General features: G+C 45.0%; 3 protein-coding genes and 2 pseudogenes across 15 annotated transcripts; all 5 read right to left on the bottom strand.

The window, feature by feature from the left end:
- Nucleotides 1–7,702, bottom strand: part of LOC136491085 (beta-glucosidase 18-like) — a 34,126-nt pseudogene extending 26,424 nt beyond the window's left edge.
- On the bottom strand, nucleotides 256–6,527 carry LOC136491086 (uncharacterized). 13 transcript variants are annotated; one of them, XM_066487303.1, is made up of 12 exons: nucleotides 6,458–6,527; nucleotides 6,270–6,328; nucleotides 5,968–6,039; nucleotides 3,064–5,772; nucleotides 2,325–2,367; nucleotides 2,027–2,121; nucleotides 1,799–1,874; nucleotides 1,586–1,731; nucleotides 1,415–1,501; nucleotides 1,249–1,332; nucleotides 950–1,170; nucleotides 256–843 (listed from the first exon to the last, which is right to left on the bottom strand). In XM_066487303.1, exons 4-12 carry the CDS (start codon nucleotides 3,228–3,230, stop codon nucleotides 836–838), a joined length of 927 nt encoding a protein of 308 aa, XP_066343400.1. In that variant the 5' UTR covers nucleotides 3,231–5,772; nucleotides 5,968–6,039; nucleotides 6,270–6,328; nucleotides 6,458–6,527; the 3' UTR covers nucleotides 256–835. The 13 variants fall into 13 exon arrangements, with proteins under 13 accessions (XP_066343400.1, XP_066343395.1, XP_066343406.1 ...); XM_066487298.1 differs by having other exon boundaries at nucleotides 954–1,170; XM_066487309.1 differs by having other exon boundaries at nucleotides 954–1,053.
- Nucleotides 7,703–16,144: 8,442 nt separating the features above from the next.
- LOC136491354 (uncharacterized) lies at nucleotides 16,145–17,474 on the bottom strand. The gene is made up of 4 exons (XM_066487628.1): nucleotides 17,372–17,474; nucleotides 17,201–17,302; nucleotides 16,685–17,000; nucleotides 16,145–16,597 (listed from the first exon to the last, which is right to left on the bottom strand). The coding sequence occupies exons 1-4, from the start codon at nucleotides 17,420–17,422 to the stop codon at nucleotides 16,404–16,406; spliced, it is 663 nt and encodes a 220-aa protein (XP_066343725.1). The 5' UTR covers nucleotides 17,423–17,474; the 3' UTR covers nucleotides 16,145–16,403.
- Nucleotides 17,475–18,910: 1,436 nt separating this feature from the next.
- LOC136494804 (probable small nuclear ribonucleoprotein F) lies at nucleotides 18,911–20,563 on the bottom strand (annotated as a pseudogene).
- Nucleotides 20,564–22,724: 2,161 nt separating this feature from the next.
- Nucleotides 22,725–27,387, bottom strand: LOC136491090 (beta-glucosidase 16-like). Its single transcript, XM_066487311.1, has 10 exons — nucleotides 27,256–27,387; nucleotides 26,427–26,488; nucleotides 26,254–26,329; nucleotides 26,065–26,139; nucleotides 25,781–25,868; nucleotides 25,302–25,670; nucleotides 24,956–25,208; nucleotides 24,692–24,794; nucleotides 23,390–23,492; nucleotides 22,725–23,147 (listed from the first exon to the last, which is right to left on the bottom strand). The coding sequence occupies exons 2-10, from the start codon at nucleotides 26,475–26,477 to the stop codon at nucleotides 22,934–22,936; spliced, it is 1,332 nt and encodes a 443-aa protein (XP_066343408.1). The 5' UTR covers nucleotides 26,478–26,488; nucleotides 27,256–27,387; the 3' UTR covers nucleotides 22,725–22,933.
- Between the last annotated feature and the right edge of the window lie 306 nt (nucleotides 27,388–27,693).

Below are 27,693 nucleotides of genomic sequence, written 5' to 3'. Positions count from 1 at the left end.
TGTAGGTAAAAAAATAACTAATTACACAGTTTAGTTGGAAATTACGAGATGAATCTTTTGAGCCTAGTTGGTCCACGATTGGACAATATTTGCCAAATAAGACGAAAGTGGTACTATTTATCGGGTTTAAAAATTTTGCAAAGTGAACCAGGCCTCATGAGCAATCGATCACCGTTCGTGTCTTATCTTGTCATCCTTCTGCAGTACTCGACTCGACAAATACTCCGAAACGTCACATTATGAGTTCAACACCTCTTTCCCTCGAAAATTCGCTTTCATGGTCATGACCTCTTTCCACGAAAATGTCATGGCTTTCCGGTTTCTCTTCTGGGCTGCTGCTACTGCTACTGCTACTGCTATGCTCCAGCTTGGCCCAGCCTCATACAAAAAGAATTGAGCAAGAGTAGCCCCAATCGGCCCATCTGATCTGACCAGCCCAAGCTCGATTCGGTCGGCCCGTTGTACATGGCCGCTTGGCCGGGCGCGCGCGACGACACACTTTGCAGAGTGGAATTGCAGTCACAGTAGTAGCTCCGGCGGCAAATATCAACTGAAATGCAATACTTTGTGTATGAGCGCCTGCGGAGCTTATTCCTATCGTCTGGTTGGTGGCTTTTTCCCGTGGGTCCCGCGCTGCATGTGTACTTTTCAGCGCTGGAACACCCGTGCATGCAAGACTCACGGCTCCGCTCCGTCGGCTCCGTTTCTTCGGGCTCCGCAGCCTCAGACGCGGCTCGTTTCGTTTGGCTAAAACGAACTTGTGTGCAGCTCTCTTAAAGCACTATCAATCTGTCCATGATACATTTTTGCATCAACGCCAAGAGATTTAAGAGCATCATGTACCTAGTATCAACACCAAGAGATTTAATAGAATCAACACCAAGAGAGAAAATAATAATTAAAATAAATACAAATAAAAATAAAAGAAAAAAATAAACAAAAAATAAACCAGCCTGCTCGGTGTCACGTATTGTGATGCAATATATTATAGTTGATTCACGGGCTGATACTCGACGAGGAACATCTCGTATCAACTCAGCAATTGCTTCGTTACTGCATGTGCCAGATCTAATTAATTTTACTCCATAAAACAAGTTAGGCCTATCAAAAGACCCAATGAATAAGAATGGTTCACGTAGGATAAGTGATTTGCAAATATCTTCGCGGACCCTGGTAAAAAAATAATGTAAATAGATATCTCTTTCCAGGAAAAACATTAATATAGTTCAATAATAAATCTGGTATTACCTATCAGTAGCCGTTGCAGTCAATGCTAAAAATGGGATACCAGACAATTTAGCTCTTAAACGATGGAGCATTTTGTACTCAATCCTAAATTTGCAGCATAATATAAAGAAAAAATAAGAAATAAGCACATGAAAATTTGACAAGGAAATCCGGATTAATGAAATACCTGAAATCAGGCCCCCACTCAGATATGCAATGTGCTTCGTCCACGGCCAACAGACAAATCCCACGACGGATCATGTTAGACCAAAAACTGAGAGTAACACGATTATAATGGTGTGTAATTGTTACTTATTAGTATCTTAACGATGCTTTGCATATATATTAATGATAATACCTATCGGGAAGGGAAATTGCATTTTCCGGTGTCAAGTACAGCACATCATACAAACCACTTTGAGCGTAGTTCATTACTACAACATGATTCTTTTGCGTGCTTCCTAAATAGTCAGAACGCACCCCTCTTTGCTCCAAGCTCATGACCTGTAATGATATATTGTTAAAATAACAAAACAAAATATAGCAATAAAAAAAGAGAGAAATGGGCCACCTGGTCTTGCATTAAGGACAATAATGGGCTAATCACAATTGCAGTCTTCTTTGTTAATAACGGGGGAAGCTGGTAGCTGCAAGTGATAAAAAGGGAGTGCGAATGAGAGATTATAGTGTACAATATTAAACAAAAAATACATAATAGTTTTTTAATTTACTAAATAATAAATAAGAACGCTTTACTGTGGTTCATGATGCGGGCACTTGTGAAGGAATTCTCACATACCACATTGATTTGCCGCCACCAGTAGCAATGACAACTAAACAGTCACGGCCCCTTGTAACTGCGTCCACAACATCACCCTTGTAACCAAAATACTTCTGCGAATGACAAATATGTACATATTAGGAATGTAAATGTGCTATCGAAAAATAATAGAATAATGAAGATGCTTACCTTAAGAACGGCGTCCATGGTAAAGAAAGAGATAAACTATGGACAAGGAAGTGGCCAAGGGAAGGCTGATAGCATAAATGAGGAGTGGCGATGAGAACAGGCTGCCATCTAGCTATGGATAGCTAACCTTAGGGGTGTGGTGCCGCTGCCGAATATGTGAGCAGGATTCCCTGAGGAGGACGAGACAGAAAGTAAAAATACTTTAAGGGAATCACTGCAGCGTCGCCGGTCATGTCAACTGCACCATCATATAATGAACTAGAGAGATATGTTCACCAGAGGGTATCGTAATAAACCAAAGACAAAACTATTTGGTACACGAAACATGTGAACGAAAATTTGAACGGAAAGCATATATAGAAGGTTAGGGCCAAGTAAATCGAGATCCGATGCGACTGCTGCATGTACCACAAAATTATCACGAGGAAAAAAGGAACCTCAAGAATGGTACATAGTTCACGTGAAAGATTCTACTGTGAGAAAGAGAGAAAAAAATAATAAATAGTAAACTTACTATATAATAGGCTACCACCATTCCTGGAAGCCCCAACACAACACATATGCTGTATTGTGCTCTGCAAGGCTAGCTTAATCATGGGAAAGGGCAAAGAAAGGTATGCCAAGTGAATATTTAATTTAATGGCATACTATGTGATTATTATTACAAGTAGATGTTCTTTTAACAACTAATATAATTTACTCTGTTCTAATATTTACATATAGAGTTGGAGATGATATTTCACATGACAACAAATTTGACGGAAAAGCTATTTTAGAGTTCATTAGTAGTCTACATGAGGAAGAAGACGACATGATTGTTTAGCACAGCAAAAAAGTAAATGTGCTAACATGTAGGTGATTGGTACCCCAAGTAAATGTGCACCACGTCTTCGGTCTTGTCCGAGATAGACATGGCACAGAGCAGAGCATCAAAGAGCGGCGCACTCCCTTTTCCCTTGGCAGAGATAGCCGACGCAGAAAGCAACATGAACAGTGTGATGTCATTTAAAGTGTACAATGAAAACAGTGACATGTGTACTAGGCACACATGATTACTCCTGTAAAATCTCAACAACCTATTTGTTTTTATTACCACTGTCACTAGCTTGAAGGGAACCTACATTTTGATCTTATCTAATTAGGACATAAATTTTTTGTGCAATCAGCACTTCTCAATTCAAACAAATTCATCAAAAATACTTGTAATTTTTAGAACTACTGAACTTTAAAATTATCATTAGTTATGATATAGGAATAGTTAGTTACTAGAACGAGCATGATAGATAATGTCTATAAAATATGTAATTATTTAGTCATAATTATTGACTAGAACCATCACCAATTAAGATTCTCTTGATAGGACAGAAGGTGATACACATCACATAGTAATACTAATGCATTAAAGAAATTTGAGAATATAACAAAAAATGATATTTAGTACAAGCAGTAACCATTTTCTAAATCAATTTTTCTATTTAATTTTTTTTATTATCATTCATGATAGTACTTCGTACATTCATTAAAATTCATTAGATAACAAAAAATGATATTCAGTATAGACAGGTACCGATTACTAAAACATCATTTCTTCCATTTTTCCATGAGGACGACGAGACGGAAAGTAAAAATACTTTAAGGGAATCACTGCAGCGGCGCCGGTCTTGTCAACTGCATCAACAAATAATGAATTGGAGAGATAGGTTCACCAGAGGGTATCGAGTACTAACCAAAAGGCAAAACTTTTTGTTACACGCAACATGTGAATGAATATTTGAACGAAAAGCATATAGAAGGTTAGTGCCAAGTAAATCGAGAACGGATGCCACTGCTGCATGTACCACAAAATTATAATTAAGAAAAAAGGAACCTCAAGAATGGTGCATAGTTCACGCGATAGATTCTACTGTCAGAAAGAGAGAGAAAATAATAATAGTAAACTTACTATATAATAGGCTACCACCATTCCTAGAAGCCCCAACACAACACATATGTTGTATTGTGCTCTGCAAGGCTAGCTTAATCATGGGAAAGAGCAAAGAAAGGTATGACAAGTGAATATTTAATTTTATGTCATACTATGTGATTATTATTACAAGTAGATGTTCTTTCTAACAACTAATATAATTTACTTTGCTCTAATATTTACATATAGAGTTGGAGATGACATTTCCCATGACAACAAATTTGACGGAAAAGCTATTTTAGAGCTCATTAGTAGTCTATATGAGGAAGAAGACGACATGATTGTTTCAGCTGAAGGTGTGGCAAGTGACGAAAACATACGTCACCTTAAGAATCAAACTACTCAAGGGCTAATCAATGGTGCAGATGGCTATATAGTACGTGTAAACAATGAATTTTCCTGCCCTTTCTGCCCTGACTACTTGAAAATATGCTCATACGCCGATCTCATAGTCCACGCCCACGACATGGCAAGGGATCATGAAATAAAAGAAGCCAACGTTGTGCATCGAGTCTTAGTAGAGTACCTAATGTGGAGCAGGGACCTAGTTATTTTCAGTGAAGAAATAGGCATTCAAATGTAGATTACTGCCTAGAGAAGCAATTTGACTTGTGTACTGTTATGTGTCAAATTGAAAATAATTATTGTAACTTATCCCTCTCATGTTGTTATGAAGAGAGCCACGTCTGACCTTTAGATTTTATATTCACCGAATAGTGCTGTTGTAGTAATCCATCAAAAGTGAACAGACACACTAATATGAATAAAATATGGTTGTAAGATTTAAATGTTGGCTCTTTTAAAGTTCCTATTTCCATCATTGTCCATTTTACAAATGAAAAAAATTGGTAGATATTTCTAGTTTCTCAGAATGATTTAAATTTGGAGATATGAAAATGTCGAGGTGCCAAGTTAATATGAGACCTAAATATCCAAACGTGGTGCAGACAAGAGGTACCAAACTAGACAAATAAAAAGGAGGAACTGATCCAAACTGATAATACCAAGATGTAACAAAAAAAAATGTTTCAATATTGAAGGGGCCTGTACCAAAATGCTTAGGCCAATATCAGATAGTTCATTTTATATTTCACTTGCGCATAAGGGTAATTCAGTTATAACAAAAGAGTGAAAAAAATAGATAGAGAAATGCGACCGCGACCAAATGGAAAAAAGGTAGTACCTGCTAGTCGTGCTCAATGTGCACAAAGCTCTCTGTATTGTAAACTTGTTCTGATGGACGGGGAGGAGAGGGGGGAGGGAGGGTTTTTTCTATAAGTTTCACGCTGACACAACCACACAGGCATATAGAGATGATGTGGTGGGATTTGGACCTTTTGCTCAGACGTAGCATTAGTTGAGGGACCGAAATGGTCCCTTTTTTAGTTTGAGGATCTACATGAGAAACCACAGTACATTGAGAACCCAGATGATCACTTTTTTAGCTCGAGGATCCAAGTGAGAATCCATGAAAAGTTTATGGACCCATGGTGCATTTCACTCTTGTGTTTTCATTGCACAAATTCTGTAGGAATACCTTTTTGTAGAAGTGCATCAATAAGGTCATTGTAGAATGCTACGCCATCTAGATTAACATGTCCGAATTGGCCTCCTGCAACAAAAAGTTAATTATAAAATCATTTTGTTCAATCGACTTTCCAAGTGAACCATAAATTCCTTACATAAGCAAGTAATGTATTAGTTAAGTAAGTTTTCGGTAATATAATATTATATTAGTAGATGCTATTCGAACCCTTCCTTTTATTAAGATTAGAATTCTTATTAATATTATGTATTCTAAACTCACTTGGTAGAATTCTTGTCCACGATATGGAGAATCGGTATGAGTTGGCACCCAAGGAATGCATCAATTCAATGTCTTCCTGGAGCAGAAAAAACATGGTTCCAATCTTAGGTAGTAGTTGAATGGGTAGGATTCACCTAATGAACAATATAACTGGCATAGAAATTCATTTCGTGCACTAATTATTCAATAAATTCTCCATGGATACTATTTGTATTTTGGGGAGAGAGAGAGAGAGAGAGAGAGAGAGAGAGAGAGAGAGAAGAATTTGCATGTAGCCAAAAAGGAAAAAAAAAAAAGTTTACCATGTAATGATGATAGTGATCAGCAGTAGTATCACCGTTGCTTCCATCCTCGATTGTACCTGAACCCAGTATTAAAGATTGAAGAAACATAAAAGATAACACAGAGGAAGAAAGGGAAAGGACTATTGACACGAAATGAGTTATCCCCTGAATGAAAGTGGACGGTGATGCAAATTATCATTCCTCACCTATCTTATGGGAGAATACATCCCAATTGCTAAGGCCTCTGTTACCCTCCGAATATGCGCCTTCAATCTGATTTAATTAATCAATATATTAAATGTTATATATATAACGTAAAGACCAATATATAATCCAAGATGGGAGTATAGGACAATGGAATAATTTAAGATTTGCCACCACCACTAATTTAGCCAGCACCCCGAGTACAACACAAAACGTCTATCTATTGGCATGGGGTTGGGAGCACACCATTAGCCGCTGTGATTCAATTAGGAAGAACAGAAGTACGCACTCAATTTGCTCTGCAACGCCCTCGTGCGCTTGGTTGCAATTACCCGATGGCTCCAGGCCTAGCCGGCTAGGGATGGCAAGCCTACCCGTGCGGGTGCAGGTTTCATACCAATGGCCCAATGGGTGTAGATATAGACATGAAAACTCACTCGCCTTCTCGGATGCTTTACAACCACGTCACAAATTCTAAAAATTTTTTTTGAACTTTTCAGTTCTTTGCACTTACAAATATATAGTTGTTCTCAATCAAGAAAAATGTTCTATGTCGGTAAAACTGTTGTAATTGAAGGGGGAAAAATGTTTCTTTGTTAAGTCGCCTGAACGACAGATAACACTGCTCCCTCTAAAAGCTCCATGTGCAGACCGCAAGCCAACTACTTTTCCGAGCTACTCGCGCAGCAGCATCTCTATTCTCTTACTATCTAACAAAACAAGGCGAAAACAAAGAGCGAGGCACCCAATTGCTAGTCATTGACATTTGACAAGACTTGGAGCCGTTTGGTTGACGCTCAAGCAAGATTGCATGGCAGCAGCAGCGCTACCTGCACGCGTTTGATCTCAGAAACTTCAGGGCTGCGATGGCTGCCTGGGTGTCGACCTGCCTAGGAGTAATCATCGTATATTACCTGGTATGCGGAGGTGGATGTCCCGAACAGGAAGCTGTCAGGGAACTGGCCGCGGTCGAGGGCCGAGGCGCACGGGCACGGGCACGGCAGGAGCTCGTGAGCGAGCAAGAGCAGGAGCCACACCACCTCGGCCGCCATCGCCGCTCCCGCAGCCGCTGCTATTGTTCAGTTCTCCTCTCTGAAGCTCTCCCAGTTTCTCTCAAATTAGAACCCGAGCTTTCTTTCGTGGGCGCGCACTTGCCTATCCTGTGGGCTGTAGCTGTCGTGGTACGTCACGGCCGGCAGCCCGGCACTGAGAATGCGATTTGGCAAGGGACCTGACGCTGACGCAAGAACAACACCCCCACCCACCCACACACACACACACACACCACCCCGCCCGGTTTCAGCTGGCCAATCCCTGTCCGGCCACGCGTCATGTCATCTTCTTTTCGTCGTACACGCTCGCACGGTTTTCTTATGACCAACGGTAATGCTTTGGATACTTGGATCGTAATGACGACAGTGAGGGTCGAGCTGAGAGAGATGGAACATGCGTTTCTCAGCAGCAGAAATGGGCTGGGAGTCCGTCTATGAACTACAACACCCATGATCAGGCCCGAATTTTTTATATTTTGGCCCTTTTTTTTAAAGTTTCTTACAAATAGACCATTGACAGAAAGAATTCAGAAAATGAACCCTTAGCTCGGCGTCGTTGAGGCTGGCGCCGAGCTCGGCGCCAGCGTCACTGGCGCCGAGCTCCTGGACACGGGGCCATGACCGGCCAGGGGGCTCGACGCCAGTCACTCTGGCGCCGAGCTCGAAAATATCTATGGCCCACGCCACTCCGCTCTCTTCTTCCTTTCGCGCCCTAGCCCTTCCGACGCCGCCGCCCTTGCCCGCGCCACCGCCGCCTCCGCACCACCGCCGCCGCTCCACCGGGCCACCGCACCGCGCCGCCGCGCCACAGCGCCGCACCACCGCCGGCCCCGCCCGCGCCCGCGCCCGTGCCACTGCTCGCTCCTCTCTTCTCCCCCTCCTCCCCTCGCTACCCCTGCTTGCCTACCCCTCTGCCTTTTCTACGCCCTCTCCTCTCCGCGACTATCCCTCTCCTAGCCATCTCCTACTCTCTCTTCCTCCCCCCCTCTCCTTCGCCTCGCCGCCGAGCCGCTTCTTCCACGCCCGCTCCCGCGCCCCGCGGCCGCGTGCCGCCCCTCCCTCGCCCGCGCCGAGGCCGCCCCTCGCCGCTCCGAGGCCGCGCCCTCCCGCGCCCGCGCCCCCCCTCCCGTGCCGCGCTGAGCCCCCCCCCCCCCCGCCCCCCGCCCCGCGCGTGCCCCTCGCCGCGCTGTCTCCCGTGGTTGGCTGCGCCTTGCCCTCCACCGTCGGCCCTAGGCCGCGCCCGTCGAGCCTGACTTGTCACGCGTAGCCCCGGGCATCCCGCGCTCGCCGCGCGCGCTGTCGTCTGCCGCGCCACCGCCGGCGTCTATCTTCGGCCTGACCCACGCCCATCGTTCGCCGGTCTGGACAGGTAAAAATTATGAATATGCAATGTAACTACTAAGTTGGTATTTGTTATTTATTAGTTAATGTGATGACTCAGATAGTTGACTTAGTTAGTGATCTAGTGAGATATATATGTAGATAGATAGAAACATAGACACATGGGCACATAGATATAGTTAGATAGCTACTTAGATATGTAGTTACATTTTTAGTTATGTACCTATGATCTAGCTATTTAGTGAGTACATTGTAAATATATTCGTAGTTATTATCTTGATTACTTAGTTTGTAGTTAGAAAGTACTTGTTAGGTACTATCTATCGTCTAATTTGGACTAAAGAAAATATGTTTCGTTACTTGTTTAAAATAGATGGATAACCTAGTGACCATATATCATGGAGGCACCGTTGAAAGCGATCGCTATGGATATGTTGAGTTTCTTGACATGCAAAGCGTGCCTGTGCTATTCAATGATAGGCCTTCATTTAGTGACATGGTTGCAAGGGCTCGGGAGGAGCTGCATTGCCTTGGAGATGATGGCATTGAAGTTGATGGTGTACTGCACCTAGGTTATCCTCCGAACATCTTCAGGCGAATGATCTCAATTGGTTGTGCGGATCAGTGGGAGAACTATGTAAGATCGGCTATGAAGAGCTAGCTGCAATGTTTGGACGTGGTTGTGCGTCGGGTGTTAGTTGATCCCATCCCTCATGGGTTTACCCCAACAATGGATGATCAGGCATACATCGACCCTCTCGTTCCGGAATCTTACCTGCATGTGCAGATTGCACCTACGGTTCTCGATGCTCAATCTGCCCCAAATGCGGTATTTGGAGATGGTTGTCAGACTCATTTTTCTGTGGCAGATCCTCCTTATGAGATCCCTTTGACACAGAATCATCCGAGTAAATGTCTTAACCGCATGGTTTTTGGGAGCTTACCCCTTTCTTTACATCTATTTCTTTTATTCTTTCCTCATTTCTGTAATGATGTTGCGGGAGACATTCCTGAAAATGTGGATGTGCCCTCTATTGCTGCGCAAGTGTAGTTTGGAGATGGATTCCGTGGGTCAAATAGTGTTGAAATTATGCATGATTCGGAGCCCTATGAGATGGCTAGGGCTCTTGATTCTGATGATGATCTCTCTGTTGGAGAGCTGACGGAGAGTGATATTGAGATGATGAGGCGTATCTTTCCCGATCGCCGTGATCCTAGAGTTCATGAGCTCAGCAATCTTGCTCATTCCGATCAGGCGTTTGCAGAAGGACATGATGATGAGCTCCTAGAAACTCCTGAGGCCAGTCCTAACATGGTAATTGAGAATGGGAGGGTGTTCAATGACCTCCCTACTTTGAAGAGGTGGTTGCAGGCTTTTGCAGTGATACGAAAGAGGCCTTACAGGGTATTGCATTCATATGTGAAGCGCTGTTACATAGTTGTGTGTGACAAGGAACGCTGCCCATTGAGGGTTTATGCAAGGAAGCAACAGGTAACCGGAAAATGGAAGATCACAAAAGTTGTCGGGCCACACAATTGTGCTGACCATGAGCTGACACTAAGGCATCGGCAGTTGACATCTACCCTCATTGCCAAGCGGTTGATGGGAATTTTGCAGGAAGAACCCAACATGAAGGTGAGGACAATTATCAGAACCGTTGAAGGGTTGTATGGAGGATATGTGATAACTTATGGTAAAGCATGGAGGGCTAAGCAGCGAGCGTGGAAGATGATATATGGGGACTGGGAGGATGGGTATGAGCAGCTGCCAGTTCTTTTCAATGCAATCAAAGCGGTGAATCCTGGCATGCATTATGAGTACATCCCAAAACCTAATGTATGGAAGGATGGGAGGCAGATATTCTTTCGTGCCTTCAGTGCTTCTCTCAGTGTGTCGAGGCCTTTAGGCACTGTCGTCCCATCTTCTCCATTGATGGTACGTTCTTGATTAGCAAATACCAGGGCACACTTCTTATAGCCATATCCTGTAACGCGAACAACAAGTTGGTTCCTTTGGCATTTGCCTTGGTTGAGAAGGAGAACAATAACAGTTGGGGATGGTTCTTGAGGCTAGTCTGGATACACGTGGTTGGGCCTAGCAGGGAGGTTGGCATCATATCTGATAGGCATCAGGGCATACTTAATGCCGTGCGAGAGCAGATAGAGGGGTATGCACCGTTGCACCATCGTTGGTGTACTCGGCACCTTACCGAGAATCTACTCTGGAAGGATGGTGTCAAGGGTAACTTTGATCTGTTCCAGGAGGCTGCTCGACAGCTTGAGGACAAGTACTTTAAGGAAAAGTTGGAGTAGGTCAGAACTGCATCAAATGCAGAAGGTAGACAATGGCTCACTGGTTTGATGAGGGATTTGGAGAAATGGACGAGAGCTCACGACGCCGATGGCTGAAGGTACGAGTTTTAGTGCAGCAACATGGCAGAGTCATTCAATAAGTTGCTATTGGGGATACATGGTATGTCCGTGAATGCAATTGTTCAATTTACCTTCTATAAGCTTGTTGCCTGGTTCAACGATAGACACGCCCATGCATTGCAGTTGAGGAGTGATGGAGACATATGGGCTCTGAAACCAAAGGCACATCTAGAGAAGGCAAGAGAAAGGGCTAGCACACATGAGGTTGCATGCTTTGACCACACCACAGGGACTTATCAGGTCGAGCATAGGGGCGGTACAATGTCCGACGATGAGGTCCGAGAGTCGAGGATACATGTGGTTGTCCTCCAAGATTTCAAGTGCACTTGTGGTAAACCAAGGCAATACCACTTTGTATGTTCTCATTTGGTGGTAACAGCTAGGCATCGCAACTATAATATCAAGAGGAGGATACCTCATGAGTTCAGTGTCAACACGCTTATGAACACATGGAGCCCTCGCTTCGTGCCTTTACAGGACCCTAGAGAGTGGCCTCCATATGATGGGCCGAAGTACATTGCGGATCCAGCTTACCGTTGGAACAAGCGTGGGACAAGCGTGGATCAAGGCAGAGGACGAGGCACAGGATGGTTATGGATCAGATACCCGGAAGAACTAGGCGTGGGAGAGGAACTCCATTTGTTACTGATCCCGAGCAGTACGAGTGCGACAAGTGCAGTAGACTTGGCCACAACTCACGAAGTTGCCGTTGGCATATTAGTGAGGTAGGACTATTGGTTTATAGTATTATTTTATATTTGTCTTATTCATATATTTAATTATGCATGTCTCAATTTATGCTTGTATTTATGTCAATTACTTATACATTTATAAGTTCATGTTTCATTATACATTGGAATTCTAATTCATTCACTTTTTGTAGGATGGAGCAATTCCACCTGCTCGACCTGACGTATGAGGAGACCCACCAAGGACGTCTCGTTGCGCTGGGGTAGGTAATAATCTATAAGTTTTATTCATACATGTGTTCGTGAAGTAACATGTGACTATGTTTTATTCGATGTAGGACCTTCCGCACCTTTGTTCTAGGACCCACAGTGGGTTCTTGGATATTCGGTACGACGACAGGTACACTCCTTTCCTGTAAAGAGCTAGCCTAGATGTTATCTCCTTTCAGGTTCGTCGTGGGTTGCCCAAGTTCAACTCAGCGGTGATAATTGCGTTGGTAGACAGGTATTAAAGTGAATCATTGCCTCCATTCATGGCCATTTGTTCATGCGATTGACTTTTTGATAAATAATCTTGCTTTGTCTTAAATATAGGTGGCGGCCGGAGACTCACAGCTTCCACCTACCTTTTGGTGAGATGACAGTCTCGCTCCAGGACTGTCAGAAGATCCTAGGCCTAAGGATTCATGGGAACCCAGTCACCAGGCAGTGTAGGTCAGAGGGCTAGAGAGCACGAGTGGAGGCTTTCCTTGGGCGTGAGCTTGGTGAGCAAGGGGCTCGCACTTCTAGAGTTCCCATCTCATGGCTACGTGTAGAGTTCGCACACTGCCTCGAGGAGGCAGATGAGGAGATGGTTGGGTACTACTATCGGGTGTGGATCCTACACCTTTTTGCTTGCGTTCTCTTTCTCGATGCCATGGGTGACAGTGCGTCCTGGATGTGGATCCACTGCCTCAGTGACTAGGACCAGGCGGGTCAGTACAGCTGGGGCTCTACAGTCTTGTGTTTTCTATACTAGCAGCTGTGCGAGGGGTGTCGTCGATCTACGTCCAACCCGTCACTTGGTGGATGCATGTACCTGTTACAGCTGTGGATGTGGGCTCGTTTTCTAGTTGGTCGTCGTGAGTGGTTCCAAGGTCAGCCTCCAAGTTGCCAGCCGACATGGGCGTACCTTTGGGACTAGGTCAGGGTTCCGCACATGAGGATAGACCGGGCATACATTGAGTACACGAACGAGCTAGATACGCTGACAGCGTCTAGTGTAAGTAAATTTTATTTTCCATGCTGCTTTGAAAAGGATTAGTATACCATCTAACATCTTATTTGGACATGTTACAGATGGAGTGGGAGCCATATGGTGGAGAGGACGCACTTCCTTTTCAGCTGAGCAACGTCTGTGGGGCCGACGACTACTTCTATAGGATGAGGTGCCCTCTAATCTGCTTCTATGCTGTCGAGTACCACCTGCCAGATAGGGTTGCACGCCAATTTAGAGTGAGACAGCTTTGGCCTATGCCTCTTTTCTCGACTGGTGTTGACTTACACAAGTAAGTGTTTTGATATTTCAAATGTCTCATGATGATGGTCCATTTCTTATAATATGGTGCCACGTACGTGGATTAATGTAACGATGACATATGTGCAGGTTGGATCGTCAGAGGAACAAGAAGATTTTTGACTGGGAGAGGCACCACCAGTCCTACATTGAGGAATGGGAGGAGATGCACGACAACAACGAGCCGCACACGAACTGTGAGTTCAGGCGGTACCAAGTTTGGTACCAGCATGTGACACGGTGCAGCTGAGGCTACAGTGGACCAAAGCTGACTACGCCGACATCGAGTCCTCCGACGATGAAGACACGGCGTACGACCAGTCGACTCGTGCAGGAAGGCAGGTGGAGGCAGGACCGATCTTGGACAGAGTGGTAAATCAATCGCCTTATTTTTTTACGTTGAGTTACATAACAATACATTCGGTGTTCTTGGACCGACATTAGGAGTTATCTATTGTAGTTATTGCAACCTTCGAGCCATATAACCCTTATAATAAGTTAGATTCTTGTACAAAAGAAAATAAAACTAAATGCTATCTGTTCAGAAGTCTTATTATTGAGAACTTTGTTGCAGGGCAATACACTGAAATGCTTAGTTGAAGAGATCGAGCGCGTTTGGCCCCTCTATGATGCTCTAGTCAAGCAGCTACAGGGGACGAGGAAGACGACGACGACAATGACGTGGACAAGAGGCACGATGAGCTTGGCCCCTCTCAGCTCCATGATGCTCCATCGACTCATCCTACACCGCCTCTAGGCACTAGGCGATGCCGTCCACCTGACCCTTACACTCCAGGCACCAGCGCTCTGGGTCACAAGGGTAAGGGCAAGAGTAGGAGGCAGTGAGGGATGTGGTACGTGTTACTATGAACTATTATGAATTTTGTATTTACTTTTCTGTAACTATTCAGGACTGTATGGATATTGTAGACTATTTGGACTTTGCATGACATATTATGTTGGTTGTGATATTCGTTGTGGTTGCATTATGCTCGTTGGATGATTAAATGTTTGGAATATATATTGATGTCTCTATTTGTAACTGTGGATGCTCTTAATATAAGACCGTATCTTGCGAATTTTTTACGTGAACCTTTAATCATACTACACTTGTACAAAGGCACAAATGTAGTACACAGGTTAACTATAAATTTATTACAATGTGTATAATCCAGGAAATATTGTACATACGCTTTGTACATGAATCTAGGATTACCAATCAACAGTGAACGAATCTATGCTTTTCAGACAATAAACATAGACTTTTCAGATACACGGACAGCATCTAATTATCACATCACTGATATAGTACTGGCATGCAAGGAAGCACAACTCCACTCTATCTCTACCATCCATCTTATGACTGTTTGATCCAAGGGCTGAGGTGAAGAGGCGCATGGATCGCTGACATGGCACATTGAGAGGCCTCCATTCCTCCTCTCAACCTATAAATAACTACTCACTCCCTCTTATTCACACAAACAACAAGGAAGAAGAACACTCCTCAACATTTGCTTTCGTTGTAGTACCAATGTCTAGAGGGTCGTCCAGAGGGAGAGGAAAGGGGAAGGAAACTACCTAGGGGGGGAGGGTCCTCTTGGTCCCAATTTTTTTGAGAAAGCTCTTTATGAGAGATTCCTAGTTGAGAGCAAAAGTGATTTCACCAAAGAGACACCACTGAGAGGATACGATGAAAGAAAAGAAGAGTGGCCAAAATGCATGCATGGTGAGGACTGCCTAGTGCAGATGTTCACCGAGGGAATAGATGGAGGTCGTCGTTTCTTCAAATGCCCGCGAGCATGGGTAATTGCTATTACTATTTGTTTCTTCAATATGTTTGTCTTGTATATCACTTACACGACATACTTATTGTAGTCTTCCTTGGCCGAAGAAAACTATGGGTTCAGTAGGTGGGTCGATCCTCGACCTATTTATCCGCATGCGGAGTACATCTACTACCTATAGGACCGTATCTTCGATCTAGAAAGAGAAGTTAGCAGCGGTTATAAGGACGATGAACAGGACGACAACAACAATGGTGCCGATTCACAGGAGGCACTCTGCAATGATCCATATTGCACCTGCCCTAACCACAAGAACAAGGGCCTCCCCCGTCACCCCCGCCACCACCAACAACAACAACGGGAGGCTACTATAGAGAAGGTGCAACACAATTTGCTATGTGGCCACACTACTAGGATGACTTTATCTTTTTCACATGTACTCAGGTTTAATTACCTAAGGCATGTTAGGTTTAATTACCTAAGGTATGGTTTAATTACCTAAGGCATGTTAGGTTTAGTCAAAGAAAACTCTGTACCTAAGTTCGGTACATGTAGTCATATGCCATTTAATATGTTTCGTGTGTTGATTTATATAATGTCGTACGTTGTTAAGTTTTTTTGCAGCACGTGTTCAAATTTAAATACGTCTGTATCATTAAGTGGAATATTAAGACCATAGATAATAAAAACAACCACATAACCACATAATAAAAAGTTCGATACTATGCCACATTACACAATATATTAATACTACAACTACGTGCCGATAGTAGACATAGGTAAACAACCTGAGTAAGCAACTCATTATCCGAGTACTAGTCCTCTACTACAACCCTATTGTTGTGGCTAGGCTCAACTACGTTGCTCTGACCTGCCGGTCGCTTGTAGTAAGCGGCCTCCGCTTCATCTGCGGCCGCTGCGGCCTAAGTGAAGAACGCGTCGTCATCCTCCTCTGCCTGTAAGCCCGCCTCTGCTAGAGCGATGAGCTCGCTCAGTCTGCCAGTGTCGTCGTCAGCCTCCTGCGCTTGAATGCCCGCCTCTGCTAGAGCGATGAGCTCGCTCAGTCTGCTAGTGTCATCCTCAGCCTCCTGTGCCTATATGCCCGCCTCTGCTAGAGCAATGAGCTCACTCAGTCTGCCAGTGTCGTCCTCATTCTCGTCTCCCTCATCACACAACACAATCGGTGGTTGAACAGAGCGACCAGCTCGTGATCTATGGCCATCTAACTTCTTCTCCTCATACCTTGCACGAGCCACCTCTACGGCATGTTCCCCACTGCAACCAATCCCTTCATGTATAAAATGCAATCAGTTAGCAACGCGATTATATTATATTTAAAACCAGGCAACGAAAAAAAAGGTTTTCAAGCACTCACTGGCACATAATGTAGCAACATGCTCGTTCAAGACCTGCATCTGTACTCTTGTCTCCTCCCTTGCCTCATTCCTTGCCCTCTCCTCCTCTAACGTCATCCGCCTCTCCAGTCCCCATTTGTTAAGCCCAACATCGATAGGGTTACAAATACCGCGCTGTCCTGCAAACTCACGCATCTTTTCTTTGTGATGTTTAACGAATAGGTTGACGTAGTCAGGTCCATATCCCCTCTTCTGTGCAATTAGTTGCCTCTTTTTCAGTTCATCCAAGAACTTAGCTTGACCATCATAACATTCCCAACTGCATTTCCTAGTGCTCTGTTCAAAAAAAATATTATATCATATATGTCTTAGCAAAACAAACAAAATACGATTTCATGTTTACTAGAAAAATAACGAATCTCATCATACTCAATCATATGGCCGCAATAATGGCCTATTCCAAGCTCCAAAGGGACTAGGCCATAGTTAGATTTTACACCACATTCGCACATGATAGGAGGTGCTTTGTAGATTACCATTTCTTTCTTCTTTTCCTTAACCCTCCGCGGTTCTTCCGGCCATTGGTTCTTAGGACCATACAACCACTCCTTGAAACGACACTTCGCCATTGAATACACCTAAATAATGAGACATTAGTACATGAACACATATAGCTCAAGATTTTAACACATACACTTTGCACTTACTTCATGCTTGTTTGGACACACAAACTTCAACGTATTCTTAGGGTTTATCATAGCTCGATCTCCGCAATCGTACAGAGGAGGTTCCTCGAGTCGTCTAACTGTGGCTAGGTGCTTCTCCTTAGTCATCATTGCCGGAGGGTTAGGGGGTGGAACCCACCGCTTGAAGTGCTCACGTGGATGTCTCCCTCTAAACCAATCGTTGAAAAAGAGGTACCTAGGATCAAACTTGCCTGCACCATCGATCCACTGAAAGAAAAAGCACCTCTCATGGTCCTACACAACAAGATTCCAACAAAATATTAGTACCATACTTAAACAAATAAAGAAAAAGGATAGTACAAACAATTTCTTACATTAAACCGACTACATGTGTAGAAGCAACGCGCGACTATGTTCGGATGTTTCGATTGAAAAACATGGGCCGGGAAACCACAGTCACAGTTAGGGACATGGAGGTCAGGAGGGACGGGGGCATCTTTGCTAGACGCGTCGGGGTATAATTCTCAAGGACGACCCCGTTTTCGCCAAAACTCCTCCCAAAACATTTCTTGCATCTAACAAAACGGATGTAATTTAACAAACATAAATCAAAACATCACAAAAAAAATCAATGAGAACCATAACTACAATACAACTAATTTCGTTCTAAAAACCGAAAGCAGTTAACATTATACCCTAAACCTAGGGTTTCTCATTTGATCCACAACAATGAACCCATAACATAACTACATACGGCTAGGTTTGCTAGCTTTTTCCATGCCTTGGAATCAACCTACGGTTGTATAATACATATATTGAGGGATACAATGAAACCCTAAGTGATGACGATTCTTAGGTTCGAAAATCCGACTAATATATACCGAATCGATGCAAAAAAAACAAGGAGGTGAGCGAGTATACCTTGCTCTCAAAGATCTACGGATCAAATCTAGGTTTTCAAGGTCCAATATGTTGATTCGTGAGGTAGGGTGAAGTGGGGAGAGAAAAACCCGAGAGGGAGGAGAAAGAAGAGGAAGAACGCTCGGGCAAGAAGGTTGGGCTAGGGTTAAATGCAGGGAGCTCGGCGCCAAGATCTATGGCACTGAGCTCAACGCTAGTCACTCTGGCGCCGAGCCCCCTGGCAGGTCATGGCCCCATGTCCAAGAGCTCGGCGCCAGTGACGGTGGCGCCGAGCTCGGCGCCAGCATCAATGGCGCCGAGCTAAGGGTCCATTTCCTGAATTCTTTCCGCCAGGGATCTATTTGTGAGAAACTTTCAAAAAAGGGTCAAATTGTAAAAAATTCGGTGACCAGGTAGACATTCAGATCGTCTGATCGAGAGCATCTACCTGCCAGCATCTAGTACAAATCGGAAAGCCGTCGAGCAGCAGCAGTGCAGCATGATCCACTATGCAGCACTACCTTTTCTAATTATGCCCACTAGTCCATCACGCGTGCCATTGCACGCGTCGGCAAATCACCTGGTTAAGGCGCAGGGGAAAAATATGTTTAATCTTTGTATGGAAACAATATTAGGAGTCAAATGTAGATATGTTAGGTACAAAAAATGAAAGATTGGAGCACAATAATTAGCATACCTTGAGCCTCATCATACTTCACATTCAGATAATCTGTGGTAGTAGGCAATGAGGCAAGAGTTGTTCAAGAAATCTGATACCCCGCACATTCAGTTGAATGACAGCATTGTCTAACTGAAAGCAGTTTGAACAGCACCTCAAGCCCTACTGTCATCATGTTTCATCACTCAAAAGATCATAAGCTCGGATCCGGTAGGTGTAGTTGTCACTGGCATATTCAAACATACATGTCAGAATCATATTACATTTATCAATCTAACATGGATCGCATCTTCTCACTCTGCATCCTCTATCTCAGCATCCTCTGGAACGGCTAGGAGATACAGAACGCTGTTGCACCTGTATGTAGATGTAGAAACATAAAACTGAATCATACAGGGGCCAAATGATTATGCAATGCAACAGGGCCTAGTTTGATCAGATACTATCGATCGAAGATCCAGTTCACAGTAATTTAAGTTTTGAAGAAGCCCTAGCCTTCCTTAACATGTAACTTGATCAACACTAGCATAGTACTTTCCAAGTATCGGAAGTTGGAATAGGGCAGCAGGATGACAGGATGTATGCAAGCTTTTCCCAGTTCTATATCTAGATTTATTACAAAACACTACTACTTGACATAAGCTAGAAAGAAAGGAACAAGAAACATTACCTTGATTAGAATCTCTCCCTAGGTTTCTAGAGAATTGCCCATCAACGTACTCCTCAGTGTTGGCAAGCTGCATACAGTAGGGGAAAAAGGTAGCAATGAATTTTGTATGTCATTTAGACCCTAATTGATGATTAGCTATTCATCTAAAAAGTATTCAATAGACTGACCACTCTAATAGTATGACAGCCAAACTGTCAAATTAGTACCTGGAGATTCATATAGGAGTCCTACCGAAGCAAGATAACCTGGGAATGTATAATAAAAGTTTTTCAATTTGATTAAGAGCAGGGGCAGTATCTGGAAAATAAAATGTTAATATAAAAAGGAGATATTACCTCTGTACTCCATACCCCACTTGAGTTTGACACTAACAGGGTTCCCTGTCAAGTTGTTCAGGAAAGATTTTAGGTTAACTGGCACAGTCTGCACAAAACGAGAGTTAATTAGTGAGCACGTATACCATAAGATCTTCCTTTATTATAGCTAGCAAACATAAATAACAAGACTCTCATTCTTTGGATTTCCGTAGTTCATTATTACTAAGGCCATTGGTCAACTAGATGATAGATTTCTGCCATTAATTGGAAGGTAGGCATTTACAACAGTCTGGTGCGTAAAGAATATCACAAAAATATGGCATGCATGACATGATGCACCCAGTGGCTCAACATTTAACTGAAAAAATAGACCAATAATAAAGCACATATTAAGCATCATGGCAAAAATGTATAAACAGATCAACATTTTAAATCTCATTATCGAAGTCACCTTGGAAGGAGGACAGTGAGACACTCATCCATTTATCTAGTCAAGCATATTACTGTTAATAAAATTTAATATAATTGTTTCATAATGCAGAAGAGCATGGTACCTTCCTACTACAAACCTGAGGTATAAAAGGTACTCTATCTGTAGACAAATATATCAATGAGAAAACTATTCTATAAAGCAACTTAAACATCTAGATAAATGCTGATTTATAGTCTCGGCACTAGCCTGTAAACAGAAAGACAACTTGAGGGGTAGTTGTACCTGTATCTCTGAAGCCAGAACATAGCAACATGTACCATTTGAGTACCAATTCAAATTTGAGGTTCATCGAATTAAGACATGAATGTATGAAATCAAATGTTTAAGACTATGTGTGCTCTTAGGAGGCTTAGAGCCTGCTTGGTGGCTGGAACTGTGCCACCCTGAGCTCACGACAACCGCAGCCGAAGTGTAGAAAGCAATATCCACGAAAACATACGAAGATGCCCCAGGGAAAAAAAAGCATAAAACACAAACAGTGATAATAATGGCTGCATATTCTCAAACGGTATAGCTGAGAAGAGGATATTTGGTGTCAAGCAACATTGGTGGTGACATGTTCGGGAAAAAGTTGCAAAATAGCAATGGCATGTAAATATTTTCAGGTTTGACATATATAAATACCTCACTCGCAATGACAAAGAAAAAAACATAAAAGAGTGATAATCATGACCTGCCTCTTGCAGGCCGTCCATGTTAGCAAAAATCACATCAGTATATTTTAGATAAAGATATTTGTTTGCAGCATCATCAGCATTGACGTATGTTCAACCAACAAAAACGCAAAATAGCAAAGGCACAAAAACATGTTTAGGTATATTAAAAGCACCTCACAGTCATCATCACATCATCAGCAATGGCATATGCTCAGACTTAAATAAATAAAACAGCACCCTAGTCACACACTTATAATCCAGAAAGAGGCACATAGAGGAGACTACAATGGGATCAGTACAGAGCAGAGGGATGGTCTTGCCTCACCTGGGAGACGCCACAAAACGAATGCAACAGAGGGGGCACCATGGTCACAACCGTCGGAGCCACCCTGAGAGGCGGCGCAGCGCACAGATATTACAGTTCACCAAGTATACATCATCGGCAAGGGGCTTGTTTAGCTCAGTAATAGAACAACCGATAAATCGTATGAAGCAAAGACATCATTGACAATGGATGTATACCGACTAACAAATGGAAAAAAGGTGCAAGTAATATGACGACACAGCCACGACAAAGGCAGCGAAAATAGCAAGATTCATGTAAGAACGGAATAATTATATAATCATGACTGCACAATTCCATTATCTCAGTCTTTAAAGAATCATCACTGCACAATCCCCAAGCCTCAGTAGATAAGATGAATGAAACAATTAATCATCAACGTACAGGTAAGGATATCAGTTCTGCATAGGAGGACAACAAGAGACGATGGACGTTGGGCGACCTTGCTCGCTACAGCCAAGAGGGGGGGACGATCCCCGTAGTGAGGAGAGGGAGTTTAGGGAAAGGGGAGGGAGGAGGGGAGAGAGCGCACGCTGCAGTTTAGGGTCTGGGCCGTACCTAGGGTTTCGCCGAGCAAAGGAGCTCACGCTCCCTGACTGGAGGAGGCATTGAGGAGGCCGTGCGGAGGATGGGGGAGAGGAACGACGCGACCGCCGCCTCGGGAGGGAAGGGGGCAGTGGGCAGCTCCGTGGTTGGGCCATGGTCCTCCACCATGGCACCAACGGCCATGGCGTCCGTAAGGTTCTTGGCTGCACAGATCGGACAGGAGGACAGACGGATCCGGCCATGGAGGCAGCGGATCCGCCTAGATCCGTCGGTTTGGGCCTCCGCCAGCAAGGAAGACCGAGCCTGATAAGCCTACATCGATGTCCGTCCCCGGCGCCGGCGAGGGAAGGGGAGGGGGAGGAAGGGAGAGAGCGAAGCCTAAGCTCCGCAGCGGGCGGGCAAGTAGAGGCTAGCGGCCAGGCCTCCCGCGTAAGTGCCGGCGGCGGCTGCGGCCCGCCGTCGGCCTGGCCGCATTAGGAGAGAGAGGTAGTGAGTGGAGAGGAGAGAGAGGGAGGGGAGGGCACGCCGTGGGGGTTTGGGGGGTGGGGGGGAGGGGGAGGACGAGGGCGGCCGTAGCAGCGCCGTCCCGGCCGTGCGGTCCGTGCGCCGTTGCCATGGTGGCATGGATGGATGGAGGGAGAGAGAGAGGGAGAGAGCGGAGAGGCGGAGGTCGTCGGGGTCGGCGCGAGAGGGCGAGGGTTTCGTAGGGGGGGCACGGGACTGTAGCGGCGGATGGAGGCAATACGCACCGTGGATCGCAGAATCCGATGGACAGACGATTTCGGGACGACGTGGACCGCCTGGTTGCTGGCCAAAGTAAACTCGTTTGATAATAAGAGATATCTATCTATATACACACACTAGGACACCACACGCATTGTAATATCGCGAGGAAGGAGACGAGCACGAGTAGCCCTGACTCCCTGAGGCCTGCGGTTGTCTAGCAATGCATTCGATCGCTGGAACTGGAAGGCATCTATCACGAGTCTGCTCTCCGTGCCTGCGCTTCGTCGGTCATCAGGCTGGTGTCGCCTGTGAGGAAGCCCTTGTACCACCTTGCAGACATCCGGGGCGTCCTCTCCTGGGTGTCGAAGTCGACGTGGTAGAGGCCGTATCTCAGGCTGTAACCGAACGTCCACTCGAAGTTGTCCAGGAGCGTCCACACGAAGTAGCCCCGCACGTTTGCTCCGTTCCTGCATGTATTCAGTGTCGACAGGTTGAAATTTCGTCAGAGAAAAAATTGCTAGATGATTCTCTACTTCTGGTTTATCATCATGAGATCTAGGTGAACGGAACCCATGGAAAAAAGACACTAAATTCTTCTAGATTGTTTTTTTTTTGGAAGAACTAGCAGGAGCACTGCTATATCATATAAGACGGAAGCAAACAAGTTACAGCAATTCTTCTAGATTGTTGTTGGTAAGCTTCATGTCACCTGACTGCTTTGGATAGACATGTGACGTAGCCCTGCAGGTAGTTCTTTCTTGCCACGTCGTTGATCAGCTCTTCCCTGTTGGCATCACTCCATTGTGAGAAACCTGAAAACAAGTATATATATACCTTCATAAGTTTTTCAACAAGCGTGACATACCTTGGGTTCAGCTAGTCTGGCACTCTCATTACAATGGAAGCTTTGCTTTACATTATAGAAATGGTTCATTTTGGTGGAAAGATGTTCTGAAATTGCTTGATTCTTATAAGGGTATGGCTTCAGTTACGGTTGGTGATGGTTCTACTAGCCTCTTTTGGACACATGTCTGGCATGGTGCTCCTTTAAGTGAACAATGGCCACACCTATTCTCTTTTGCTCATGAGGAACACACATTAGTTCAACAAATTATGGCTGCTGAAGACAAGTCTGTCTTTTTTCATTTACCTCTTTCAGTGGAGGCACATCAACAATATTTAGTGATGAACTCTGAATTTGGTGATTTTCAGCTTACCCAAAGCAAGGGCATTTGGAGTTATATTTGGGGCTTCTCTCTTTTTGCTTCAAATAAGGCTTATTCTCATCTGTTGGGTTCTGTGTCAGTTCCACCTGTATATAAATGGCTGTGGAATTCATGTTGTTTGCCAAAAAGGAAGGTGTTCTTTTGGCTTGTTCTAAAAGATAGAATAAGCACCAGGGAAATCTTGAAAAGGAGAAATATGGAATTGCAAAGTTATAATTGTGTTCTTTATCATCTGGACATAGAGGAATCCTTACATCATCACTTTTTGGATTGCCCTTTTTGCCTTGTCCTGCTGGAATTTGTTGGGGCTAGCACAACTAATTCAGGGGAATATTATTGATTGTCTTGATTTGTTCAAAGCCCAAATACACAGGCCTTTCTTCATGGAAATTATGTTGCAATGTTTTGGGCTATTTGGTCTGTCAAGAATGATGCCATCTTCAGAAATCAACAACCATCCTTACAAGCTTGTAAACTAGTCTTCAAACAAGAATTAGCTAGACTCAGAGCTAAAGATGATCTTCGTTTACAGATTCAATTATGGCTAGACAACTTTGTGTAATCCTTCTTATTTTCTTTGTTTCTTTCTTTGTCTCATGACGAGGATTGTACTTGTATTTGTATATAAAGTTAATAAAATGCAGTAGGGGGCATCCCCTCCTGTTTTCCCTCAAAAAAAAGTATATATATCTCAGAACATATGACCATTGATCATGCATGCATGGAAATGACTCTGGACCAAGACATCGATCCCTAAGTCCCGGTCAGCAAAAGCTGTAGCTCACCGTTCTCAGTGATATACACAGGCGTGTCCTTGTACCTCCCGTTGACATACATGATAGCCGGCTCTATGGCTTCTGGGACATCGTAGAAACCTACCAGCGCAGTCTGCGAGAGGTTTACAATACAAATCAGAGACAGCGCGCCGCAAATTTCACCGTATATGAACAGTAATGAAGCAAGTATATACAAGAAGTACTGTATATATGAACAATATATGAAGGACTGCGCTGATGATTAATACGTATATGCCATGTGATAGTTCTTACGTCTCTCCCGATCTTCACCCCGTCTCTTTCCCCGGTCGCCAAGACAAACGCGTTCCCTTCGTATGTCTGAAGGTTGCACGGGGAATGGATGCAGTCCTTTGCGTAAATCGCCGTGTAATGATTCAGCCCGATGAAATCCGGCTTGTATCGCAGCAGCAGCTTCTTCTCCTCGGCGGTGAAGGTTGGCAGGTTTGATTGCAAGATCTCTCGCATCGCTCTGGGGTAATCACCGAAGAATATCGGGTCCAAAAACCTGAAAAAACAAAACAAAAAACAATACATATGTGCATGCACTCGACAGAATTCTTGCATATATATGACATCTTTGTGAAGACTGACGACGTACCACTCGGTCTCGAAAGACTGCGCGCGTCGCGCCGCCAGAATGTCCTCCGTGGCATTCGTCAGCGGCTCGTACCATTTCATGGCGGTCACGATCCCGATGGAGCCGCCCTGCTTCGCCTGGTAGTTGTCCTTGTAGCTGCGGACGGCGGCGGCGTGGGACATGATGATGTTGTGCGCCGCGGCGTACGGCTCCCTGTGCGAGTCGCCGCTGTTGCAGCTGCCGAACGGCGGCGAGCAGTGGCTGGGAGGGTACACGCCTAGCATGTACTGGAACTTGGTGAACAGTTTGGGCTCGTTGAACGTCGTCCAGAACCTCACCCGGTCGCCGAACGCCCCGAAGCAGACGTCCGCGTAGTACGCGTACTCCTCCCTGCGTAAGTATTTGTTATTTGTTATTCATGCATGACTGAAACTGCCGAGTCTCTGGAAATATACATGGCAAAAGGACAAGGACTACTAGAGCCAAGATGGAAACTGTACCGGATCCCAGCGCCCAGCCAGCCGACGTATCGGACCTCCAGCTCGTGCGGCACGTCGAAGTGGTTCAGAGTGACGAATGGCTGGATCCCTGATTAATTAGTTGATAAGTATATAGAAACCAAACATGTGAACTTGCTCTGGTTGAGATCTAAGTGTATGTGCTTGTTTAGCTGCACTCGTATCCACCACCTGTGTCGAAGACTTGGAGTAGATTGAGATGGATACGAGTACAACCGTAGCGGGAGATTGTGCCTGCGGGCTGTCGGAGGACAAGGACAGCCTACCTTTCTGCAGGAGCGCATCAATCAGGCGGTTGTAGAAGGCTACCCCACCTGCGTTGACGCCACCAAGCCGGCCTCCTACAAATAGCACGTTGTCCACATCAAAGTAAGGAGCCGATCGATCATCGAGCAGCCGACAAGGCAAAGCTTTGCTAACTTATTATGAGCAATCCGATTGATCTTGGCACATACTTGGTAGAATCCTCGCCCATGAGATGGAGAATCTGTAGGCGTTGACGCCCAGCGATTGCAGGATCTCCACATCTCCCTGCTCACATGCAATTCACAAACAGGTGGCAGCGTCACCATCACGTGCGCATGGATGCACGACATGAACCAGGCGTCAGAGTTTCTGTGATCTTTACCATGTAGCGATGGTAGTGGTCGTCAGCTACGTCCCCGGTGCGTCCGTCCATGATCCCTCCAGCTACAGAAGAGCGAAAGCAGGGCCTTGAATAAACTGTTATGGCTAATAATACATACAGTACTAGGACGGTCAATCGGTAGGCGCGGGTTCGTCATTTGTATGGTTAAACTCTTCTTCTTCGTTATAATGACGCGCAAAATCTTTTGCGTATATTCGAGAAAAAATAATACATACAGTACGTACGTAACTACGTATGGACCGATCGAGACGCTCCAAAATCTTAGGTAAGCTGCAGCAATTAGATCAGATCGGTAAGTGTATCTGGATGACGAACACGACAGCTCGACAGGCTAAGCCTACCCAAACCCAAAAGGGAAGGATAAGATAGAGCAGTTGCATCAGCAATTTCCGAACGAAGCAACCAAGCGGTTTGCTGCGGACGATATGAAATTCGGAGGGAGTGTGTGGTAGTAGTAGGTAGTAGTGCCCAGTGAGACATCATCACTGGAGAATAATACGGATTTCTCTATGTCCGAAAAGACCTGATGCTTGTTTTGTCTGTAAGCTAAACTGTGAAAAGCTGATGCTTTTTTTTCTTGTTCGCCTCTGAACATTGGTGGAACGGATGCCTGCACCGGCGAAAGGTCATTGGCTGCGTGCGTCTCTGTCATGTACTTCCTCCGTCCCGATGTCCCGTAATAGAACAGAAGACCTTCTAAGTCAGGACACGGAAGTTAAGGAGAAAAGAGATGCTGCCGGCCGGAGCTAGACAGCCGGTTGCCGGCAGCAAGTTAATTAGCAACCCACCCCGGGCGCTCGTGACTCACCTGGTACGCCGACGTCGCGGCGCCGAAGAGGAACCCCGGCGGAACTCGCTGCGATCGACCCCGCGCGCTGCCGGCGCGAGGAGCGCAACCAGCACGGCCGCCAGCGCCGTCGCCGCTGCGGCAATGGCTCTCGCCGTAGCCATCGCGGGGCACGTCGTCGTTGCTTCCCCTTCCCTAGCTCCCTGCCGCTGGCTCCGCAAGGCACCGCCCCCGACGTGACTCTGAACGCCTCCTCTTGTTGCTGTCGCAGTGTCGCGTCGCGTATTTAAAGGTGCTCGCCTCGTCCTGGGACAAGAAATCAGATGGGCGGCTGATGTCCTACGTGCGTGCGTGTGACTCGGCTCGGCAACTCGTTGCTTGGATGGATCGCGCACGCGACCATGTGAGGAAGGTCGGTCGAGTCCCGCCGGCCAGGCCGGTGGGTACTGGGGGCGACAG

This window comes from Miscanthus floridulus, chromosome 11, assembly GCF_019320115.1.
Source record: "Miscanthus floridulus cultivar M001 chromosome 11, ASM1932011v1, whole genome shotgun sequence".
Lineage (NCBI taxonomy): Eukaryota > Viridiplantae > Streptophyta > Magnoliopsida > Poales > Poaceae > Miscanthus > Miscanthus floridulus.
The sequence above is the reverse complement of the archived record's forward strand: the minus strand, read 5'-3'. Positions and strand labels throughout refer to the sequence as shown.